The sequence below is a fragment of the Balaenoptera ricei genome, chromosome 4, assembly GCF_028023285.1.
Source record: "Balaenoptera ricei isolate mBalRic1 chromosome 4, mBalRic1.hap2, whole genome shotgun sequence".
In the NCBI taxonomy this organism is placed as follows: domain Eukaryota; kingdom Metazoa; phylum Chordata; class Mammalia; order Artiodactyla; family Balaenopteridae; genus Balaenoptera; species Balaenoptera ricei.
In genome coordinates, this window is record NC_082642.1 from 80,104,025 (window position 1) to 80,128,863 (window position 24,839).

Consider the following 24,839-nt stretch of genomic DNA (forward strand, 5'->3'; position numbering starts at 1 on the left):
ATCATGGCCCTTTAAGAAAGAGCTTGCACTGTAGGTTCGTTCTCTGCAAAGCCCAGAAGCCAAGACTCCCTCCTCGGTCTCTGCTCTGATCAGCTCCCGTCCTCATCTAAAGAACAGGAAGTAGCTGCATTTTTAGCTCTGAAAGCATATTCTTGGGGTGGGAAAGGGGGATTTGGGGAAGAGAGTTTCTGTACATGATGGTCATGAGCGATCAGCAGACACATTACTCTTGCTTGAAGAAGGGGAAGATACACGGTAAGACATACAAGGGAAGATGACCATCGTCCTTGAGCCCCAACCAGAGCCCGTCCTCAGCAAGAGTGTCCCCCAGCCCCTGCCTGAGGGGAAGGGGATTCTGCCCTGATTCTGCTCTGCCTGGATGCCAGAGTGGTGGCTGGGGTGGGAACACCAGGGTGGGAAAGTTTGCAGGAACTTTCTACAACTTCCAATGCCTCCCCCACCCTCTGCTGGCACCCACAACTTCCCCTGCCAAGGGAGGAAGGAGGAACACATTATTCAGTTTAATAATTTATACAAATTGAAAAGTTTACTCTGAAATAAAGGGGACTTAAGAGGGAAGCAGAGAAAAAAAAAATTCCCAAGTCTTCTCTTAAAGGACACAGGTGTGGAGATTACCCCTCTTGATGACCTTGCTTCAGAATACGACAATCTGACTGTTTAATAGGTAGGTCTGGAATAAGCCAGTAACCACTCCCTCAATTGTTGGCCAAGTTTTGTCTCCTTCTACTGGTGGGATCACATCCAGCCTTAGGACTAACCGCCTAGGACATCAAAGAACCCAGACCCAGATTCCTGGACACTTGTCTGTGTCAGTGGTTCTCAAACCCCGCAGCCCATCAGATCGTCTGGGGAGCTCATTACAAATTTAGATTCCCAGGAACCAACCTAGAGATTGATTACGGAGCTCTGGGCTGGGGCCCAGGACTTCATTTTCGATAGGCAGGTCTGGTTTAAAAATCAATGGTCTGGTCAGTCCCATCCATTCAGTCATCAAAACTTTTATACCAGATGCTGGTTTTATGGCAAAGAAAATCGACATCCCAAAAAGTAGGTCAGTGCCAGCACTTGGATTTGAATCCATTCTCCTGCCTCCTCAGGTGGGGTCTTTGCCAAAGCCCTCACATACGGCTTCTCCCCACACCCCTACCCTGGCTCACCAGGCCACGGAGAATCCCTGCGGATCAGCGAGGCCTGCTCATCCGATCCACAGAAGAGGCAGAGCTGCCAGGAACTTTGATTGAGGCCCGTCTGGTTCGCTGGTGGCAGTGGCTGGTAAGGGGTAGGGCTGAAGGTAGTTTTAAGGGCACTCTCAGAAAGCTGTGTCCTGTATCCTGGTGGGTAGTTGATGGCCTCTAAGGCACACTACCCAGTTGTTCCAGGCAGGAAGAAGAGTCGGCTCATGGCAGGGTGGCAGAGGCAGAGGGAGTGAGGGGGCAGTAAAAGAAGATGAAGTCTGGAGGTGACGAGAGGCCAAACCATCTAGGACCCTCTAGGCCACATGAAGAGCTTTAGCTTTTAATCTGAGCCACTGCAGGATTCTGAGCAGGAGAGTGGCACGGACAGACATATTTTCCCAGGGGCATTCTGATGCAGTGGTGAGAAGAGACTGTAGAGGGTGGGGGAAGAAGCAGGGAATCCAGTTGGGAGGGTTTGCAGTAATCCAGGGGACAAGGGATGGTGGCTCAGACCAACGTGGTAGGAATCTTAGATATTTTTAAAGAGTGGAGCTAACAGATTTTTGGATGGGTTGGGTATGAGATATGAGATAAAAGGGAATCGAGGATGGTGCCAAGTGTTTTGGCTTAAGCAGCGGGCAGGTTCGAGTTATCGTCAACTGAGATGGAGAAGGCTGTGGGTGGAGAAGGTTTGGGGGAGGGACGTCAGAGATCAGTTTTGGACTTGCTGAGTCACTGGCACTCACGTGGTATTTAAATAAAGTCTCACTACTCGATGAGATCATCAAAGAAGTGAGTACAGACAGAAAAGAGAAGAGGGCTGGGGACCCTCCCGCATAAAGAGGTTAGAGAGAAGATGAGGACTCAGCAAAAGAGATTAAGAAGGAGTGACCAGTGGGAAACCAGGAAGGTGTGCAGTCCTAGAAGCCGAGTGGACAGTGTTTCCAGGAAGAACGAGTGATCAGTTGGGTCAGATGCTGCTGACAGATGAAGCAAGGTCAAGATTGAGAACTTGAACTGAGAACTGACTATTTAGCTACTGAAGGACACTGGTAACCTTGACACAAACAGCCTTTGACTCCTAACCTCATGGAGTCCCACAGTTTGACTACTGACTGTCATTTAGGGCTCCCTTATTGTAACTTTTCTCTTCTCAATTAGGTTTTTAAACATTGCAGCATCAGGGATGACGAGTCAGTGTACCTCCGAGTCCTTGTAAGGCTGTAGAAGCTTCTAGAGCCTGCTGTAGACCCTAATACAGTTTGCTGCCAGACCCGCCTGAACATCCCTCCCACTGACCTAGAGCAATTTTCCTCATGCTTGGCTTACCTTGAACGCAGAATTTCAGTTCCTTGGGGTCAGTGACGACCTTCCTGCTTTCCCGGATCACAGCCCGGTTCTTCTTGGTTTCTCCCCAGAGATTGGTGCCACCGTACATGCTGGGAATGTTGAGAATAGCAATGCCTTCAAGGAAGATGCTGCTCAGGTCCACCCCAACTCCGTCACACTGAGGGGCAGAGAGAAAATTTCATCCGTTAGTGTCCTCAGTATATCCCAACCCAAGGTGGTGTGTGTGTGTGTGTGTGTGTGTGTGTGTGTGTGCGCGCGTGCGCGAGCGTGCATGTGTGGTGCGGGCTCTCATGGAGAATGTGAAAGGCCATCAGCCACCAGCCAGCCTCTGTCAGAAGCTGAATCTTGGGCAACGTTGCTCTGGTCTAATGGTTTGGCCACTGCAGTGGGATGAGGGAGGTCCAGTCCTGGTCAGCTCTGGGGAGACAGCACAAAGCTTCAGGAACCGTCTATAGATCTAGAAGGGCTTTAGGAATGGTTCAGAAGACAACTGCAAACTGTTCTCCAGTCCAACCTCATTATCATCAATCTTGCCCCTCCCTAACCATTGTGAAGATCTGGTGGAGCACTGAGTCCAGAACCTAACATAGCATATTCTCAACAAATGACAGAAAAGTTTCATTTTACCCCTTCTTATTTTACCCCTCTTGTGAGAAGTATAAGACTTTAAGATTTGGATGGCTTTCAGAATTTTCCTGTCTCCTGTATCTCTATCGTAAGTGCAATTTTGGCATATGTGCTTGCTGATGTAGCAGAGTTTCTTTACCCAGTCTCTACCACCCACATCACCGCCAGGTACAAAAGGCCAGTAGGCTCCAATCTGCCTGTCTCACATATCTATAAAGTCAGCCTACTTTGGCATAATGCTTACCAATACAGCAAAAAAGATATTAGCTCTGATCCTCGTTCCTCAGGATTGGAGGTAGTTTACTTCATTTACAGAGGAAAACATTACCCAGAGAGGTAAGCTAAGTTATCCAAGATTGCACAGTTGATAAATAACAGAGCAGGAATTCAAAGTTGGGGAATCTGACTACAAGGCCCAAGCTCTTTATCTTGCTTATTGTGAGGCAGGAAAAAAAATCAAAAGCATGCAACAAAAATTCACTATCTTTGAGGTTACCAACAAATCCAAACTTCCAGAGATTTCTTAACAGATGAGTAATAGAAAGGTAGGGCTTGTTGCCATTCATTTTGGCATACTTCCTGATTTCTTTGCAGCTCTCAATTTATCGTATCTTATCATCCCCATGACTTGTCTCCCCAGCTACAAAATGGTAGAGAGTGAGCTTCTTTGGTGACTGGGAATTCCTTTCTTTATTAGGAAGGTCTGATTATTTGAGAGGTCTTTTAATGTTGAACCTGATTCTCTTCCTTCCTGCTTCCACCGATTGGTCTTATTCTCCCTTCTGAAGTCAGACAGAATGAACCTCCTTCTCCTCCAGGGAAGTGCCCACTGGGTACACGATGATGTGCATAAATCATCATCAGCATCATCATGCATATGCATTAAACATTGCCATTTGCCAGATGGGCTTTTATACACATCTCATTTATTACCTTCATGATAATCTTATAAGTTAGTTACTAGGATTACCCTCACTGTACTTTTGGGGAAACTGAGGCACAGAGGCGGTTAAGTAACTTGCCCAAAGTCACACAACTTACAAATGGAAGTACACAGATTGACGGCAGGCTGTCGGAGCCTCAGTCTTACCCACTCCTTTCTCTCTCCTCCCTCTCACACCACCATTTAGTTGTGCCTCTGGGTTGAGCAGTCAACTCTCTGGCTCCTCCTGTGGGACTTGCCCCGTTCTGTACACACTACAGTTTGTTACTGTCCTACTCCATAAGGTCCTGGCACTGAAAAGAACGCCAATGGCAGAATCTGATGGCACAGGCGGCAATGGCACCAGCACTTCCTGGGTCTGGGATCCCCTAATATTATCACGCCCCAGAAATGAGATAATGTGGGGATCCCATGTAGAGGCTCAACATGTCCCCCATGATCATTATCCTTAGTGTTAAATATGATCAAGTTTGCACTAGCTCTTTTATGAGCAGCTACATGATGACTGAATCACTTCAGCTTGAGTGGGTGGTCATCTCAGGCACTCAGGCCCTCATCCCATCATCTACTTCTCAGCCCACTCTTCCCCATCCTGAACTTGTATAGGTATTTTTAAATAACTTAGACAGAGGGTTTTGCACTTATTTAATTTCATCTGACTTTCAGCCCAAGCCCCCACCAGTCCATCTAGTTTATATTAAATCTTCATTCTGTGACCCTATGCAATAGCTCTCTTATCATTTGGAGATTAAGTCCATTAATACACATATATAAAGGGCAAAACAGGGAATAAGCCCTCTCCTTGGTCAGTTTAACGCACCAGATATTGTGCATTAAATGGCCCTCGGGGTGTGGCTGTCTTATCAGGGCTGCATCCTCTGAACAGGACTGTCACCCAGCCCACTTTTCATTACAGTGTGGAATCATGGAACTCAGAGATGAGAGGGACCCAAGAGAACATGTCCTATCTTTCATCAGTGAGGCCCAGTGAGGTTAAGGATATTGCCTGTGGTCACCCAACTTACTAATGGTGGAGCTAGACTAGTATCCAGGTGTTCAGACTTCAAGTCTGTGCTCTTTCCACTAAAACATAAGACATTGTGCTGAGATCACATAGCATTTCCTAAATAACCACCCTACAACCTCTATCAGATAAGGAATAAGAGAACTCATATTAAGCCACTAATATCTGTAAAGGGCAAGTACTTGGTTAATACTTTATTCCAGAATTTTGCCAGGGGTTGGGATGAAGTATATCAGTCTGTGGTTTCCAGAATGTATTCTTTACTAATTTTTAAAAAACTGGGACATTTATCTGTTTGCCTCTCATTGGATGGAACCCACTGTGTTTTCTGGATTTGTCAAAGTGGTCCCCGAAGGCCATCTATAGGTTTGTCCAGCAACTTGGATTCAAGTGTGTATGTTTTCCAAGGCCAGTTAGTTCTCTATTGATCAGCTTTGGGCTCTGATACCCACCTTTATCATCTGTTCTTCCATTTTTGGTTAAGGCTACTCTCTCTCTGGAAAAGATAAAAAAAACTCTTTCGGAATGTCAAAGTCCTAAAGAGGTATGCTTTCCATGTTGTTTTTTGCTTCAAACATTGTCTAACATTCTGCTTGGCCTTCAGCTTGTCCAAAGCTAGGCTCACAGGTCTGAGGTGCCTTGTGCGTTTACACCTGGTTGCATGCTCACACCCTGTCTGTGAGTACGTGTACAACCCTCCAAAAGCATGGGCTCAACCCAGAGTTCCTTGTTGCTGTCATGGTGATTCTTTTTTTTTTTTAAGCTCTTTGCTGCTTTCTTCTTGATAGAATTAATGAACTGTTAAGAATTTATTTTGGAATATCTTCCATCCTTTTGTCCTTTATACACGTATTCTTTTTTCAAAGAATATTTATTTTGTTGCGCCAGGTCTTAGTTGCTGCAGGCGGGCTCCTTAGTTGCAGCTTGTGGGCTCCTTAGTTGTGGCTGGCTGGCTCCTTAGTTGCGGCACATGGACTCCTTAGTTGTGGCTTGCTGGCGCCTTAGTTGTGGCACGTGGGCTTCTTAGTTGCGGCATGCATGTGGGATCTAGTTCCCTGACCAGGGATCAAACCCGGGCCCCCTCCATTGGGAGCAAGGAGTCACATCCATTGTGCCACCAGGGAAGTCCCTTTACACACATATTCTTATTTAGGGATTTATAAATAAGTCAGACTTATTCTCTGACTTATTCACTGGGTCAGACTTTTCTCCAAACTCTGAAATTAGCTTTGCTCAACCCTGTGCCCAGCATTGAGTTCTTGAACCCTTATCACCTCCTAGACCACTCAGTCACTTTCTCTGTTGGTTGTAGTTACTTCCGCATGACCTCAATTTATTCATTGTTTGGCCAATACGCCCCCTCCCTTCTAGAGATAATAATAATAATACTAGCAACTATTTGACAAGAGCTTCCTTGTGCATTGTGCTGGTCCTTCCCTTACATCCTCTCTTGGGATGCTCACGTGAACACCGTGAGGGAGGCACCATTGCCACCCCCAAGTGACAGGGTCTCAGAGGGGTTAGGGTGCTGGCTTAAGGCTACACAAAGTCCCCTCTACAGGCTGGCAGAGCTTGGTTGCAAACCCAGGCAAGCCAGATGCCAGATTGTACTCTGGAGACGAAAGAGTCAGTGCAGCAAATTGGGACTTTTGCTGATGCTAGACTTGTCGCAAAATTAAACTTCCAGCTGTTGTTTGAATAATTGAAATCTCCCACTACTACTCTGTATTGTAGAGTACTTAGAGCAGTGCCTGGCACGTCAATGTTGGTATCAGTATTATAGCTTGCCTCTGTGCCAGCTTTGTGTTAAAAAAAAAAAAAAAAGTAAACCATTAGCACAGCACAGTCCTTGGCACACAGTGTTCCATAAAGTCACCTTTCTTCCCTACTGCTGTTTTAAGTGTACTCTGTCCCCTCCATCTCTAGTCATAACAAGCTAGGAGTGTTAGTTATTAACTTGGTAAGCCGTTAACCTCTCTCTGGAAGAGCAAACAGTCCTCACTCTGCTTTATGATGGAATGTCCCCTTCCCCCACTATCTCACTGAGTCATAGGTGGACTGGGGCGAGTAGAAGAGGTGGGGGGAGCCTGGGGACTGTTGGATGTTGCTGCCCCCCACCTTTGGAATGCACCTATTTGAAAATTGAGAGGCAGTGCCTTGTCTTGGAAGGAGCATGCCTGGGCTTGGAGACAAAGAGATATGGGTTTAAATCCTGGCTCTGTCACTTGCCAGCTGTGCGATCCTGCGTTGGTTCCTTAACCTCTTTGAGCTTTAATCTGTCATCTGTAAGATGGGGTGGGGATGGGGAAATAACATCTACTTCGAGGGTTTGACTGGTCTCTGGAAGACAGCAGCATTCCAAAACTGTCTGCATTGTTATTACAGTTAATAATAATATTACCTGTGCCATGAGGCATTTTTCAGCCTGAAATCATTCTCCCACTACCTGAGATCTTGCTGGAAGCATTTTAATGCCCCCTTGGCCATTAAACTCATGCTAGTGGGAGCCTTGACTGACCATACCCGTATGCCCATTCTCCACGCTTCTTGGCCTAGACACCACACACTGATTTCTTTCAGAACCCCAGGGCTGCTTAAGGCTCGGGAAAGGTAGAAAGTTGCCCTGCTGGATCTGGGAACGTGGAGCCGAGAGAAGTACACTGTAGGCTTAAATGGAACACCGGCCCCAGGGCCGCTCCCGGCGGGTTCCTGAGCTAAATCCTCCAATAGTTCCATGACGTCATGGGGCCCCCTCCCCCTGCTGGGACCCGGGTGGGGGGCGCCTCCTGGGGAGAGCGCAAGGAGGACGGCGGTCCCTGTGCGCACCATCGGCCATCGCTAACCTAGGGCCGGGCTGGCAGGCTCGCCCCTGAGCCGAGGCTGTGCTGCAGCGGAACCCAGGTATTTACAGCCGGGTATGGGTCGAAACAGAGAGCTGTTGTCCCCGGCTGGCTGGCAGCAAGCTCGCACACGCCCCAAGTTGTGCTCAGAGTGGGCGCGGGCTGCGAGGTGCCGGACGCGGGCCGCCGGGGTCCGAGGCAGCAGCGCTGCAGGCGCGGGGTGGGGTGGGGTGCATCCAGGCCAGCCCGGTTCCTGCCCGCCTGGAAGCCGTTCAGGAATCTGCCGGAGCCCAGGCCGGGAGCCGCCCGCGCCCGCCTGCTCCAGGCCTTGCTGCGCCGGCCGCAGCTGTCGGCAAGTTCAACAGTCGTCCCCACTTGCGACGACAGTACCCAAAGCTCTAGTGTCTTTCTAAGCCAAGGGATGGTTTGTTTGGTGGAGGGCCGGTGGGTAGTCTTATTCATGCCATTCCCCCAACCCCCTCCCCCATCTCTCAGATCCTTAAAATCCCCATAATTCTGGGCAGAACTAGGACCCGCCAAGTTCTCCGTGCTCTCTGAGGGGCAGAGAGCCGAGGAGGTGAGAGAGGGCAGTGGTGCTTCCCTGCCCGGGCCTCGGGCTTTTCCGAGACCAGGGTGCGTACCTGCCGGCCTCGGTGACCTGAAAAAGGCGGCGGATCTGAGTGAGGCCGCCTCCATTTGAGCCCGGACGATCCTATTTAGGAAGGTCCTCAGAGAAGGAGATCCCATAATTTATTTGATGACCTGTTTCAGTTTTTAGCAACTAGGAAATTCTCCCGTCTTCTAACCTCGATTCACGGTGCCACGGATTACGCTGATTTTCTCCAGTTTAGAATGCAGATTGTTTTGTTTCATTCTCCTGCCATTGGGCAGTGTCTGCTCTCTGGAATGACCTCTTCCAGGCCAGATTATAAGATGTAACCCAGGCCTCGATGCCTCTGGGGGCATTTGTCCCCTTTCAGCTTGAAATTTTCTTTCTTGGGTTCCCTGCCTCTGCGTTATCTTGATTGTCTCTCCCATCTTTGGTGACTCCTTCCTGGACTTTCTTTTTAAAAATCTTTCTATTATGGATATTTTCAAATATGTAGGAAGATAAAATAATAAATCCCATGTACCCCAAATCTCAGCTTCAGCAATTAGCAATTCACAGCTAATCTTATTTCAACTCTACCCCAGTTCATTTGAACTATTTTATAGCAAATCTCTGATATTCTATCATTTCATCTATAAATAGTTCTGTATGTATCTCTAAATGATAAGACTCTTAAAAAATAGAATTATCTCAATTCGCTTATCACTCTTAAAAAGTAACAATAATTCTTTAACATTGATAAATAGCCAGTAATTGTTCAAATTTCCTCAACAGTCTCATTTGAAAAAAAAAATGTTTTGTCTGAAAGGTCTACAGATTAAATTTGGTTGATAGGTCTTTTAGGTTTCTTCTGATCTATAAATTCCCTGTTCTTTTTTTTTTTCTTGCCGTATAATATTTATTGAAGGAAATGGGTAATGGGTCATTTGTCCTGTACAGCAGAGCAAACTTTAACGTGCATACGAATCACTTCAGGATGATTAAAATGCAGATTCCGATTTGGGAGGTCTGAGGTGGCCTGAGACCACATTTCTACATCCTCCCTGGTGATACTGAGGTTGCATATATGATGGACCACACTTTGAGAAGTAAGGCCATGTAGCATTTTCCAGATTTTGTATATTGCTGATTGCATCTCTGAGGTGTTTTAAAAACATATTCCCAGCCTATCTGGAGGCTTGATCAAATTCAGGGTTGACATTTTGGCAAGAATACTCTATCAGTGTATTTCCTATTGCATCTCATCAGGAGGCACATAGTTTACTTGTCTCATTTTTTGGTGATGTTCAGGTTGGTTAGTGGGTTCAGGTGTCGTCAGCCTGACTCTTCCATTATAGAGTTCTTAATCAGCGGATGATGATCCTTGTCTGGACCCATTATTACAGTCCTTTAGTGGTAGGATACACCTGAGGACACCCTAACACCCTTTCTGTGCTCTTCTTCCAAATTTCTACAAATGCCATTTTCTCCATGAATTCTTCCTTTCCATTCTCCAAAAAGGATCTCTGTCTATCTCTCATCTCTGCATCTGTGTTCTCATGGAATCAAAGACCTGAAGAGTCTTGAAAGATCATTCAGTCTAATGACCTCATTTTATAGATGAGAAAAATGGAGGTTAAGGAGGTTAAAGGAATGGTCCATTGTCACATAGCTAATCAGAGTCATCAGATCTGGAATTAGACCTTTGGTCATTTAGATTGGCAACCAAGAGGACATGAGTGATTTTGTAAGGAGGAATTTTGGCAGCTGGATGAGGGCCAAAGCACAGAATCTTAGAATGGTAAAGCCAGATGGAACATTAGGTTTGGTAATGTCTGACTACCAAAATGAGAACAATGAGGCCTAGAGTTAGTAAGTGACCTTTCTAAATCACACGGCTGTCTCTTGCAAGAGTTAGGGCTTAATTAGGGCCACATATGTAGGCCACAGAGTTGGGCCTACTTGCTTCTGTTTCTGCTGTACTCACTGCCTAAACTGCCATGCAGCTCTTCTATGCGTATTAAAATCCTACCCTTCCAGCTCAAAAGCTAACTCCTCTCTGAGGCTTTTTCTATAGAGGAAATTGCTCTAGCTAGAAATTGATGTTCCCCTTCTCTGAATTTTCATTGCATTGTTTTTCTGTCGTATATGGAATGTATATTCTGCTGTAGATCATGCATATTTGCCTGTCCCCAGGAGATTTTAAGCTCCCAGAGGGGAGGGACCATATGTTACATGGCTCTGTGTTTTCCATAGTTGTGGTATGTCTTACCCATTTCAGAAGTCCAATATAACTATTTTTTAATTGGAAGAATGTGTACAGAGATCCCCAAACAAAAACCAAGGTGTTCCTTAAAGAAACCTGACAAGGTTTTTTTCCTTCCAGATGAGTTCACACAACTTCCCAGGATGAGTATATTGACCGAATAAAGTGGACTGAATACCCAGATTAGGGAGAAATACGGAAGGTTAATCCAAGTCTGCAAGAAATGGTCCTCTGATCACAGCTAAGGGTACTCTATATCTGAACAGCTGGTGATAAGAATAGGACACATGGGGCATGATGTATATGAGACAAACATTAAGAGACAGAAGACAAAAAGCACTCATTCATCCATCAAGAATGTTGGGAACCTACTTTGTGCTAGACCCTGGGGATGGAGTGGAAATGGGACACAGTCCCTTTCCTTAAGGGACCTCCTGCAGGTCAACTCGAGAGGCAGTGATATCCTGCTAAATGCTTAACAGCAGGATCTCCAGGAAAAAAAGAAGCTCTGATCGTGGTGTTCCACAGTGTAAGTATTCCCACTATGGCCAATTTCAAGCTACAAATGTGACATCACCGAAAGCAGAGGTAGGAAGAGATGTGCCAGCAAGCAAGCTGGCCCCAGCATACCACTGAGAAGGCAGTAGATATTTGCATATCTGCAGGGCCTATGGCCAGAACAGAGAAATTTATTGGGAGTGAAAGAAAAGCAGTCAGGGCAAATAGTGCTGTCTATTTTCCCTAGAGAAGAACTAGAAAGAATGTTTTTAGTGTCAATAATCTGATGTGTATCCTGAGGGAAGAAAAGGGAAGAAATTGAGTGGTGTTGATGAGTGGTGATAGCATTTCTAGAAAGACAGTCTGGTATTATCTACATTAAAAACATTTTTTTGGCCTGGCATGTAGCTAAATCTTCCAGAGCAGTGGCTTCCCCTGCATTCAGAGGAGCTGTCTTATAGCATTTTCGGAGCTCATGTCTTGCTGTGGGCAGTTAGATACTAATACACATGTGTTATATGATAATATTAATAGATATAATTTATTGAGTAACTATTATGAACCAGGCACTTCATATATTTTATGTCTAATCCTTACAGCCCTGCAAGGTTGGTATTTGTATCCTCCTTTTTACAGATGAGGAAACACTGAGTCAGTGAAACGGAGGAAGGTCCTTGTTTTCCCAGTTTATCCAGGTTTGTGGTGGGCTTCATGAACTTACAGGTTTCCTACAGAAGATGCAAATGACAAGATCAAGAAGACAGTCCAGCTTATAGAGCATATACCTGAGGCCTGTGAATTTTGTGCTTTGTTACCTATGAGACTACTTTTGGAGTCTTCTAGATATAAGGGATTTGATTCTTCATTTTAAGGAGGACACTGGAAAAAATAGAGTCTATCAAGAGAAGAGTGGTCAGGATAGTCAGGAGTCTGTACATCAAGTTGTATAGGAACTGGGGACGTTGGCAAAGATCAATAGGAGATGACATGGAAGATAGATTTCAGCCCTATGAAGGGCAGTCGTGTGGAGGAGCAGAAAGGCATGTTCTGTGTGCCTCCAGATGGTGGAAATAGGCCCAAAGATGGGGAATTCAGTCATGCATCCCACAAACACTTATTGGGCCTCTATTTTCTTCCAAGCATTGTGCTAAGGGCTGACAAGGGAAGGATATGGCGATAAAAGGGACATACATCCTTGTTCAACATCGTGAAGAACTTTCTGAAAGTCAGAGCTTTCTAACAATGGAACAGGCTTCTGGAAAAGTAGTGAGCTTCCTACCCTTGGAGTATTCAGGCAAAGGCTGGATGTGTACTTATCAGAATGTGCCAGAATGAATCTTTTTGTTGAGTGGTACATGGGACCAGATCCCCTTCCAGTTCAGAGATTCGGAGTCTTCATTCAGCCTTGCTTCGGCAGGCTGAAGTGCTGTGCTGAAAAAGTGTCATCACGATCCCCCTCCTACCGCCCGTGTCCATCTAGCTGCATGCTCCGCGTTCTCTGACAGTGAGTGGTGGCGGGCCAGTTAGACTGGAAAGTGGCTGCCATCTGTGACAGGGATGATGGCATTTTGGCGGGTTTGTGTGGGCTCCAGGAATGCAGCATTGAAGCCATGTACACACAACCTGCTTAAGAACATCCCATGGGCAGAAAATGTTTTCTTCCTCTTCATCCCTCCTCTGTTGCTGTGCCAGGCGGGCACAATGGTGCCTTTGAGAGGGGCAGCTGGAAGGGGGTGTTGGCAGGGAGGCTGGAAGTAGAACATTGCAGCTGAGGGGGAACCAAATTCATTTCCAGGAGCAAGCCTGCCCTGGATGCCAGTTTCCAAAACAAAACTGCTGCTTCTCAGAGCGCACGGTGGTGGGTTGCCTCAGAGTTGGACAGAGGGCAAAGCCGTTTCCTATCCGCTGCTCCATCCTCCCCAAGTTAAAAAAAAATCCTGGTGTGTTGAGGCATTCTTGTTCTAGATGCAGATTCATGGGTTTTGCTGTCTGTCTGGGGAGCTCAGACCAACTTGGGGTGCATGGGGCTTTCTGAAGGGTCAGACTTGCCTGCAGATAGAGCGGGGCTGATGGCCATAGGGGGCAGGTAGGCTTCTTGGCCACCAGAGAGGGCTCAGGATGGAGACCCTTCCTTCTGCCTTTCAGAGTCGCTTCTTCTGACCCCCTAGCAGCCCTGCACCCTTGCTGCCATATGGGCCCTGCCCACTCACTGTCTTCACTCTCCTTGGTGGGAAAGAGGTGGGAGAACTCTGGCATTTCCTGTCCTGGGTTCACAGTTGTCCCAGACCCTCGGCTACTTTCAAAGTTCTCAGCAACAGCTCAGAGATGGGCGTGGGAGGTCTTCCCACTCACCTCACAGTTAGGAGAAGGCCTGAGTACCGGACTGCAAGCTCAGCCGTCTCCCACTCTGTGTTGCAGTTGGAGCAAGGTGGGTCCCTTTTACTTTGGCGGCTTCCAACAAAAAGGTATCACTTGAGTCCGGTCAAGTAGTAACTTCTGTTAGTGTTCACACTAATTATGGGATTTTTTTTACACTTGGGTTCAAATTGTACAATCAATAACTAGAGAGCAATTACTTCATTTCAGGTACCGGGGAGACAGGATGAATAAGATAGAGGCCTTGCTTCAGACAGCCGACTGCCTAAGAGATACGCCAAGTCCTGAATGGGAGCCCCGCCACCAACTCAGCTGACACATACATTAGGGGGAAAGCAGAGGTGTAATGCAGAGGCCAGCTCCTACTGGGAGGGCTGTGGCATTGTGGAAGCATGTGGGCTTTCATCTGATCTGATCTTGCGGTACTTATCTTGAGGAGACTCAATTTCCTTGAGTAAATAATACACACCATGCAGAATTGTTATGAGGATTAAACAAGACAGTGTACCAAAGTGCTAGGACAGACCTTGTTGCAAGGTGAGTGCTCAGGAAGTGACTGCTGTTGTTATTAACTTGTGGATCCCAATGGACTTGAGATGTAATGTGTATGTGCACACATTGTTTAACCGCTCCTTTGTTAGGTTATATGCCCTTCCTGAAAGAGTCAATTCTTCTCCTTTCTTAATTCCTCTTCTATAGAATACTAGGATCAGCAAGTTTACGACCTCACTAAGATAGATAACCAAAGACCTATCCACTATAGCCAATGAACATATTTGTATGTAATAGTCTCTGTCTGTTTCATAACCCAGTTGTAGAAGCAGAAAAGGATTGGAATAGTTCTCATCTAAGGTCCCTGAATCTCCTGAGTGTAGAGATGAAGATCATGAATTCTTTTCAATATTCTAAAAAGTCTAAGAGAAATAATTCATTTCCCACTGACAGGGCCTCACAGGTCATTATTATTTAAAAGATGCATTTGTTTGGTAGACATAGCTTGGGGAAAGTTATTCTTTCACTAAGGGACCTTGGTGGGTAGAAAAGTTAAGCTCGTTGGGGCAGAGGTTAGCCGAGAGATCGCCCAGGAATCTGTGTGGAGGTGCCTTGTAGCCCAACATGCTGAGTCATGTGACCCCAGCCTCAGTCTCCTGAGACCTCCTCGGGCCTCATCTATCCACTGTGCTGCATATACCCCCACCTGCTTTGTGAAAATGTAGGCATGAGAATTCATCCCTAAAAATTATTCCGAAGTCCTTGGGAGACACAAAGCATATGTAGCCAGGAGTCTGAAGACAAAGAAAATCAAAGCAATTCACAAAGAACAAAGGAAATGGAAAAGAACAAGAAAATAAAAGCATATGGATGAATGGAGGCTTGAAGCGAAATACAGGGTATGCATTTGTAGGGAATAAAAAAGAGGGTCATTTAAGAGAGAAAAAGTTATGTGTCAGAAACTGTAAGCAAACAATGGGATTTTTAAAGAGGAACTGACAGAAACACTTTCTTCGTAGTAGGCTGAAAGATTTTAAGGATCAGTGAAGGAAACTTATAGTCAGTACGTGGCTGAAAGAGGTAGAGAGACGGAAAGGATGGAGCTGTGTTTAAAAATGGATAAAGATTTAGGAAATCAAAGAATCACAGAGGTCCTCCAGAGGCCTGCTTTTAAAGATACAAAGGCTAATATTATTACAGGATTGAAATAAGGTCAACATTAGAACAGTACTGATCCCTGATTGCTGAGACTGTGGGTTACTTTTCCTTTTCGCCTCTCTATGGTTTAAAATGTTCTACCATGGATTTGGATAGCTTTTATCATCAAGAAGAGAATTTAGCACACGTAGTAGGAGGGAGCGGGAAGAAACTGAGGTGGGGTATTTGGAGCAGTGAGAACCGTAGGATGGGCAAGAAGGAGAAATCTGAAGAGCAAGAGCTGCCTTGGGTGGCCTCACAGTGAGGATGCTGCTGGAAAGTTGGAGCCCCTGGACTCAATGGAGGAAGTGAATGGACTCCAGAGACGGCAGAGGATGTCCTCTAAGGCCCATTCCAGTCTTTGACTCCAGGGTTTGATGCATGATCAGGTTGCCACCTTTTGTTTTCTAAGAACTCAAAATCCCCTGCAATGCTCTTCTCAACTTTCCCTTCCCCGTGAATACGTTTTCGTTTCATCTCCCCTGGAATCACTGTGGCTGTGTTGATGGGCTGAGCATTTGGCTAGTTCCCACCTTCATTACTCCAAGCTCTGAAAGGCTCTACCTGCCCAAGCTGAGAAGGTGTAGATGATGCCAGAAGAGGCCAAGGTGCTTGAAGTTCTCTTCCCTCTAACTGAGGAGTGTGCAACATTGCCAGTGGATGCCAAGGCAGCCATGGGTTCTTTCCTGCCACTTACTGGCTGGGTGAACTTGGCCAAGCTACTGAACCTGTAAAGTCCTTGTTTTCGCTCTTCTGAAAAATAATGACACTTGACTGGATTGGAGTAGCTAAAGATATCTGCTCAATCTTAAAGTAATCTGATTCATTATTTACTCAGCTTCTTTACATGCACATGGCTGTGCTAAATATTAGTTTTAGAATTTAGGATTCTCATAGACAGGGCCCATCTCATGATATGGCTTCAAGATCCCTAGTACTGTGCCCAGCACATTGCTTTTTGTAAAAATCACATTTAAAAAATTGAGATGAAATTCACCTGACACAAAATTAACCATTTTAAAATATATGATTCAGTGGCCTTCAGTACTTTCACTCACGCTATCTTTTTGAGGTGTTAGAATAACACAGTCTTTGGGGTTGGTTCCGTTTTGTTTTAATAAAACAGTGCTGCACTGCACCTCCATGCTCATCCCCTTGTGAACTCACGCACAGGAAACTCTCCAGGTCTAGGACGTGAAGAACCTGCTGGGTCATTTGGCCTACAGGTGCATTTTCAGTTCAGCATTTGCTGTCAAACTGCTCTCCAGAGTGGTTTACCACTGCTGTCTGTCCCCCGGCAGTGTCTGAGAGTTTCCATTTCTGCTCCTTCTCCCATCATGGGGTGTGATATTCCCCATCGTGGTGTGGGAGCCCCACAGCACAGAGTAGGTAAAAGAAATGAACCAGCTCCGGCAATGTCACCACGGAGAGATCTCAAGAACTAACGGTGAGTGAAAAAGGCAAGCTGCAGAGCACAAAAGGGTTGTGGGAACTCGACTCCATCCAGAAAAGTTTATTTCTTTGGTTACAAAGATACTTGAAGGGAATACAACAAAATATTGACAAACACCAATTCTAAGTGAGGGGGAAATGGGAGGGTTTGATCTAAAAAGTTCTCAAAACCTTGTTGTATTAAAAAAAAATCCTCAATTAAAAGGGGGGAATTGATGTGCAAAGATTCCCAAAATACACTGGGTAACAGATTTTTTTGAAGCAGCTTCCACATTTGGACTCACTTTTTCCCCATGCAGAGGTTCATATTAGTGGAGCTGGCTAGCCTTCCCTTGTGAACATTGTTTAAAAGTAGATACAATATCAAGGAATTTTGGAAGTTCTTATTTTTAACCAGTAAAATGAAAATTTTCCACAGCTTGTAATAAAATAAGTGCTCAAGCAGAAGCCTGCCTCTTTTGCTCCATGTAACTACAGCTCAAAACCTGTGCAAGGCTATTCTGGGCCTGGGGTGCAGGAGGTGACTCACTGTGTCCCTCCCTCACCCTTCCCCCACCCGTTTATTCAGGTAAAATCAGATTAGAATAAACATCAAAGGCCGCTTTGGAAGGGAAGGGAAGTCAGAGACGTTGAGACCAGGGCTGATGACAACGATGTGGGTGACATGCTGGCTTCTTAATTAGAGGCAACCGCAATTTATGAGCACCCATTTCCCGGGAACGGCACTAACTTTCACAGCTTCCTTTGTGTGCCCATGGAAGAAGCATTTAGAGCATGCATTCGCAATATATATTTTTTTGCTCTCTTTTTCATAAATGTAAAAGTCTCATGCCTGCTTTTAATGTTATCTGAAATGTGAAAATAAATAAAAGTATGTGACTCCGAGCAGATCAAGTATACCTCATACCTGTGAGAATCTCTGCTCTAGAATAAAGTGCCAGTACTGCCCTGAAACTCCTGAGTTTTGGGCAAATCTGGATTTGAAGCCTGACCTGACCACTCAGAGGCTGTGGACCTCAGGTGAGCTTCTCGCTTTCTCTTAGCTTCTATCCCCATCTCTGGAAAGGTGATATGATACCTGCCACTTGGGGCTGCTTTGTAGATTCTGTGAGGCACGTAGCACCACTGCCAGTTAACTTAAAAAAATAACAAACCTGAAAATGTTAATCCGAATAATAGCCTTGGGAAGTAGGCTAACCCCTTTCTTCCCATTTTATAGATGAGAATACTGAGGCCCAGACAACACACTTCTGCTGAGGAGGGCTAATGCTTGTCCGGGCCAAGCCCCTTTCACTGAGTCCCCCCCAACCAAGTATCTGCAGGTGAACAGTAGATCTGGAGTCACCTTCTCCCCAGCCTTAGTCTTTGACCCCAAAATAGTGTCCAGGGTGATTGCTCACGTGGCTCCTCAAGGCCCCAGGATCCAGTTTCCTTAGCACTAGTTAAGTAAGTATTATATTAACCAGCTCTTCTTGTATGTTCTGTCAACTGGGCTGTAAGCTTTATTTCAGAGAAGGGACCAAGTCTTCTAGGCCTCAGTAGGCCACAGGCCTCTGAAAAACAGGCTGTATTCCTTGTGAGAGACTTTCAATGGAGACCTTCCCTGCATAAGCTCATTTTAGCTTTAAGTTTCACCATCCAAGTTTTACCAAGGTGACACACAGACACGAAACTAGAAATAGACTTTCCTATCTGTTCCCCTGAACCCCTTACCTTTGTGCCCTTTTTCAAGTCGCTGAACCTCTCAGCCTTAGGTTCCTCAACCATAAAGTGAGGACATTAATATCTTCCCTGCATGTTCTGTGGATCAAAATAAAATGAGATGCTGTGGGAAGACCTTTGGTAAACTTTAAGGCAGTTTCCCTCTCTGACTCTCCTCCTGTCCAGCCTGAGCCCCCTCCTTCCTCAAATGAGCGGTAGGACTGTGCCCTCTGTTCTCTTAAAGCATTTCTCAGCAGACCTGCCCAGCCGCCCCAGCTGAGAGGGGACCAAGTGGTCTCACATTCAGTAAAGGAGGAAGAAACAGTGCGTCCATGCTGAAAAATTCGCCGAATTTCTAGTGCTTGTTAGGTCAATCTCTATTTACTGTGTTCTAAGCTAAACTCCTTCCAGGATGCCTAAAATCTCCTGTCTTACAAGTTTCCAGCAATGAAATCTTGGTCAAGTTACTTAATGTATCTGAGCCTCAGTTTCCTCATTTAACAAAATATGATAATACTTGCCTCACTGGGTTATTGTATCAAATGAGGACACATTACAGTAGGCAGTCAGAGCCTGTGATTTTTTTTTCCCTCTTCCTTGTTGCTTTTCTCTCCCTTCTGTTTATCTTTCTAAACCTCTGTGCCTCAGCTTGCTTTCTGTGACGAGGGGATAAGAATACCTGGCCTACTTAGCTCCCTGCTTGTTGTGTGACTCTGGAATAAAGGCTGAGGTAGGGCTTTGGAAACGATGACATGTAGTATAAATACCTGTGTGGGGTTATTCCCTGGATCGCTGACCTTGAACTGATGAGTGTGCTGGTTCTCCCAGGCCTGGGCTGTTGTGTGCAGTGGCCACATGTAGAAGGTCACTTAACATACCTTCTCTTACTGCTCTTCCTGAGGCCCCTGATGCTCTCACATCTACCTGTGGTGCCCTGCAGCCTCCTAACACCTGCCACTCACACGCCTCCCCCTTCTGTCTCTTTCACCTCCTCTGGATCGCAAGACCCAGGACCGTCCACCCACTGCTCCCTGGATACAAAATGATGCCTGCCCCAAATCCTCCAGGCTGTCAGAAGCCGCCTGTCATATGAGCCCCCCATCCTTGGCCTCATGAATAAATACTAAAAAGACTCATTATGGAGAGCTAAGGAAAATAAGACGTGCTCCCAAAGCCCCCAACGGCCCACAGTGTGAACACCCTCCCCCGCTGCAGAGGCCACCAGCCCCCTCTGCGGTTGAAGAAGAGCCGCTGAGTATTGGACTCAGAGGGGGCCCGGGGTGCTGCCGGCTGGGAGCTGGGAGGGCGGGGCCCACAGAGGCAGGGGGGCTGAGCTGCTCTATTCTGGGCACAGTTTCAAGGCCAGCTGCAGGGAGAACAAGCAGTCGCTGTGTGTCTGCAGCTGGCAGCGGTTAGGCCAGGGCTGTCCCTCACTTGGGGTGTATTTAAAGACACCCCAGCAGATGATCATGCCAACAGCAAAAATGCACACATAGCTCCAGCCGCGTTCAGTCTCCAGCCCAGCCCTCTCCTCCTTCCCTGCAGCTCCCTGGCCGTGGATTTACGTATCCATAGAGGACGGCGGGCTCCTCAGCCTTTCCCCGGTGGAGGTGGTACCACCTGGGGACATGTGCCCCCGGCTCCTGGGCCTCTCTGTCCTCTGACTGAGCCGGCTAAAAGTTCAGGGGATTAGCTGGGGCGGCTCCTCCCACCCTGGGGTTGGTAACCCGGCAACCGCTGGGGAGAGGCAGGCAGATGAGTCAAAGAGAAGCACAGAATCTCTGGCTTTGTGTTTTGTTTGTGAAAACTCCCTGTGAGCGCAGGCTGCCTTCTGCAGGGAGTGGCAGGGCTTTCCCACACTGCTTCAGGCGAAGTGCTCCTCCCCCAAGGGATGCCCGGGGCCCCCTTGACTGCTACTGCAGGCTTAGGGACAAAGCCCATGGGCCGAGAGGAGCCCATCCCCGCCGAACTCTCTGACCGCCTTTCACTTGTTTTTCTCAAGTGAAAACAAGACTACAGGCCTGAATCCCATGGGAAGGGGTTGGGGGGGCGGTGCGGTGCGGGTTGGTAAACTGAGAACTATGGGCAAGGCACCCGATGGGCCTGAGGTCCAGCAGAGCAGAGACAGCAGGTGTGCAGAGAAGTTTGGGCTTTCAGGTGGCCAGAGACCAAGCAGACCTTTTCATAGAAGTGACAAGACCTCACGAGAGCAGCCCAGCAGATGCGGGCTGAGAGGTGGGAAGTGGGCAGCTTATCCGCCGGGATGGGAAGCTGCCAAGCTAAGTGTCTGAGGCAGGCTGCTCCAAGTGCCGGCAGAGTGAGGAAAACACGAGTGCACCAGCGGGATCGTCTGTGTAATTGGAAGGGCCTGGTTCAAAATGCAAATACAGGGCCCTTTGCTAAAAAATCATCAAGAATTTCAAGACAGTGTCAGAAGAGCATTAAACCAAGGGTCCTTCTGAGCGACTGTGCAGGTTGTACACCCATGAAGCCGGCCCTGGGTGCCTGTGAGTCAGCTCCTTGAAAGCAGCGGCGGGCGAGCTGGGGGATGTCTGGCCACCTCCGGCCTCAACCCCAGACCCCTCAGCCCTGTGGCCATCAGTTCCCAGACTTTTACCAGGCTTGGGACATTGCCTCTACCCTCACAGCAGCTCCTCTCCCTGCGTGGGCAGCACCTGTCTTCACCTCTTGGAAAAGGGGAACTTTCAAGGCTACAGCGGGGAGAGGGCTGAGGGCCGGAAGGGACTGCGGCCCTGGGTCCGCTGGGCCTCTAGGTCTCAGAGCCCCAGGACTCCCTGGACGGGCCGAGAAACGCAGGCCCCACGACTGGAGCCTCCTGGGAGTGAGGCCGTGGATGTGTTGGGAACAGGATGGATGTACAATGGACTACACTTGGGATCACCTCTTGAGGACGCTACAGGACATGTCCTGAGGGTGCGTAACAGTCCAGGAGCAGAACCAAGGTCCAGCAAGTCTTGGGAACTCACCTCCAACTCTATGTGGTCGTGGAGTTTCTTGCAGGTGGCTGCGAAGGTCTCCGAGGTGCCGAATTCAAAGTACCACAGCTTGTTCTTCATCCTGGACCACGAAGCAGAAAGATGGCTCAGTGTTCTGTGTTTGAAATGGTCGTGTACAACAGCTCTGCTGTCGGTGTCCCCAGCCTTATGTTTTCAGCACTTGTTAATCGGATCAGGGATGGAAGATTTTTAACCAACCGTTCTTGCTATGAACTTAGAGAAAAACCCATTTATTTCTTAGACATCATGGCTACTCTGGGTGAACTGCCAACGGATCTGTGAACTTCCTGGTCAGAGCAGGAGAAAGGCCTGCTTTGCCTCCGTATCTGGATCAAGGGAGGAGTTCCATGAAAGTCAACCAGAGGTGGCAAGGGACAGCATGCTCTCTGGTCACTGTCCTTTCTACTACTAACGCAGAGGAACTTCAATAGTTGGGGTACAAAGGGACGATCAGACAGCCCTTTGAGACTTGAGCGATGTACACTCTCAGGACAGAGGGGGAACAGCCTAACGTTAAACCAGCTAAAATGTGTGCTACTTTGCCTATGCTTTGATTGGGAGAAGCAGAGTGGAGAGAATTGGACACAGATTTGCAGGCAAGGTGGAAAGAGAAGAAAAAAAGTGAGTTGTTTGCTAGCAATAGTTCCCCCCACTTCTTTCTCAACTGTGTTTGCTTAGGCTATGACAATCCTTGTTCTGTTTGCTTCAAAGGAAGAGCTCACTATTTTGAACTTTAAACATTTTCAACATTTTCCTTATTGGGGAAAAAAAAAAACCACAATGGGGTTCCCACGCAGCTGGGAGCTTTGCGAAGTCAGATGGTGTGTCCTGACACTTGGTCGTTTTGATCAGATGGGCTCACCAGGAAGTGTTTCTGAAGGTATTCCATTCCTTCCATGCCAACTGTCATCCCCTTATCAGGGGCTGGCTAAGAGAAGGGACACTGTCCAGTTTATAAGCTGGCAGATTCTGCTGAGGAAGGGTTAAACAAAATCACATTCTTCTTGGCACACTCTTCAGGAGAGAGGACGCCGCTTTGCGTATTGCGGATCCTCCATCCTCAGATCTGTGGGCTAAGAGGAAAGGAGCATTCTTCAAAGGCAAGAAGGCTCTTATTTCTTCCTAGTATTCCTTAGGTCAGACTGTTTAGAATAACAGACAAAACTTTTCCCTCTACATTTCTCAAAGAGTCCACCTAGAACTGGAAGATGAGACTGTGTCCTCCCACTGCGTGAAGACTTCTAAGACCTAGTTGGGAAGGTTTCTGACTCTTGGTATGCAGGAGAAGAAATGACAAATGATGAAGGCAATAAGAATAAGCAAGATTTGTGGAGTTATGCTCATGAAGAAGGTTAGAAGGACTGGGTGTGCTTTAAGTAGACCAGTGCTTCTCAACCAGCGTGCTGCGGCACAGGTACGCCTGAGATACCGATCTCCTCAACCTTCAGGGTGGCCAGGTTGGGGTCTGGGGCAGGCTGAGCACCCCCCCCTCCCCATGCCACAGCTGGCATTCTCTTCTGTGTGAGAGAGATGCCAAACAAGTGCTTTTGTTTTCTATGCCTGCCATGATATACATAGGAAACACTGCTCTGATCGCTAGTTCTCTGTATGCACAGTAAGGTGAATACAAACTACCTGGGGATTTCATTGAAATGCAAATTCTGATTCAGTCATTCAGGATTTGGGCATAAGAATTCCTTGTTTTCTAATAAGCTGCTAATGCTGGTCCAGGGATCACACTTGGAGCCGTGAGGATCTGGAGACTACATTTGTGGTTCTGAGACATTAGTATTCATAAGAATTACTTGGCGAATGTGATTAAAATGCTAGTTCCTGGGGTCCCATTTGTAGAGATTCTGTGTGATAGCTGTGGGGCGGGGCCCAGGAATACGCATTTTTATGAGTGCCCATGTGATCATTATGCAGGTGGTCAGCTGTCAGGACTTTGAGAAACATTGCTCTAGATACCAGTGAAATGACAGCCAAGGAAGAGGACAGACCGATTAACCCTGAAAGAGAGGATTCCTCAGGGAGGACAGAATGAGGGTCAGTGCCTTTCAATAGACAGTGATGGCAAAAGACCCAGTAATAGGAAAAACACAGATTGTCATAAATGTCAAGGTTGAGGATGCCTCTCCAGCAATGAGAGCATCTCTGCAGCCAGGAGACCCGCATTATGATTCCATTTTCAAATATCACTGCTGGTCTGAATCATGACTTTTGAAAGTTATTGCCAGGAGATTTAGAGTTTTAATAAAAATTTCCAGAAGCCACATGCTATTTTTGCCCAGAAGTGGCTCTTCTGATGACCTAATAAGGTTAAGAGGTCATGGTTAGGTCAGTATCAAAGAATGACTGAGAGGATCAGACAGACTGCTCTTCCATTGCTGGTTAAGTGTCCATTGCTGGCTGTGTAACCTAAGCCTCAGTTTCCTGATCTGTAAAGTGGAGATAATAAAAAGATCTGCTTCAAGGGGTAGTTGAGAAGATTAAATGGGATGACTGCAAAGCACTTCCCATAATGCTTGCTGCATGATAAACTCACCAAGACTGTCAGCTACTTACTTATCACTTATAATTTCAATGTCTTTTGAGTTGGCATGTTTGGATAACATAATAAGGTTAAATGACAGATCAGGTTGGGTAGCCGTAGACATTATACATTCAAATTTTTCTGGGACAGAAAAATATGTGATCATATTTGTCAGATCATGTGTCTTGACTTTTGGTTAAAAATACATGTTCCCGACATGTCTAATCTAATAGATTTTTTCCAGAGTCACAGACCACACCCTAATCCTTGGTTAATTATCTTGACTGCTCACATGATTGTCCAAAGACATGATGTTGATTGCAAATATGCTTTTAAGAAAGTGCACGTTTGGTGTGAGACAAAGTAGTTATCTATTCAAGAAATATTTGTCGTGCCAGGACTAGATAGGGTGCACTAGGTGCAATGAAGAACAAAACACAGCACTCCACGGGCCAGACACCTGGGAAGGGCAGCCAAGGAAACAGATCATAGGGTCGTGTGCCAAGCACTGGGACCACCTAGGAGGTGGGACATCCAATGCTTAGTGGGACCACCACTCATCCTAGGTGGGTGATGAGTTCCGAAGGATGTGGAAAGGAATGGGGAAGGTGGAGGAAGAACATTCTAGGCAGAGGAGAAAGCCCAAGCAATGGCACAGGGTAAGAGAGAGCATAGACCTGCTGGAGGGGATCTGGAACTCAAGGAGGGGTGGATTGGCCAGATAAGGCTGGAAGGGCA

The 24,839-nt window shown here is 46.8% G+C and overlaps 1 protein-coding gene across 1 annotated transcript in view; it reads right to left on the bottom strand.

Annotated features, from left to right (window-relative positions):
* Positions 1-24,839, bottom strand: part of DGKG (diacylglycerol kinase gamma) — a 164,015-nt gene that overhangs the window by 34,121 nt on the left and 105,055 nt on the right. The window contains exons 20-21 of the mRNA XM_059920727.1: positions 21,539-21,629; positions 2,526-2,703 (exon numbers count right to left, since the gene is read on the bottom strand). Of these exons, the coding sequence (XP_059776710.1) occupies positions 2,526-2,703; positions 21,539-21,629 (269 nt within the window). The remainder of the gene's footprint in view (positions 1-2,525; positions 2,704-21,538; positions 21,630-24,839) is intronic.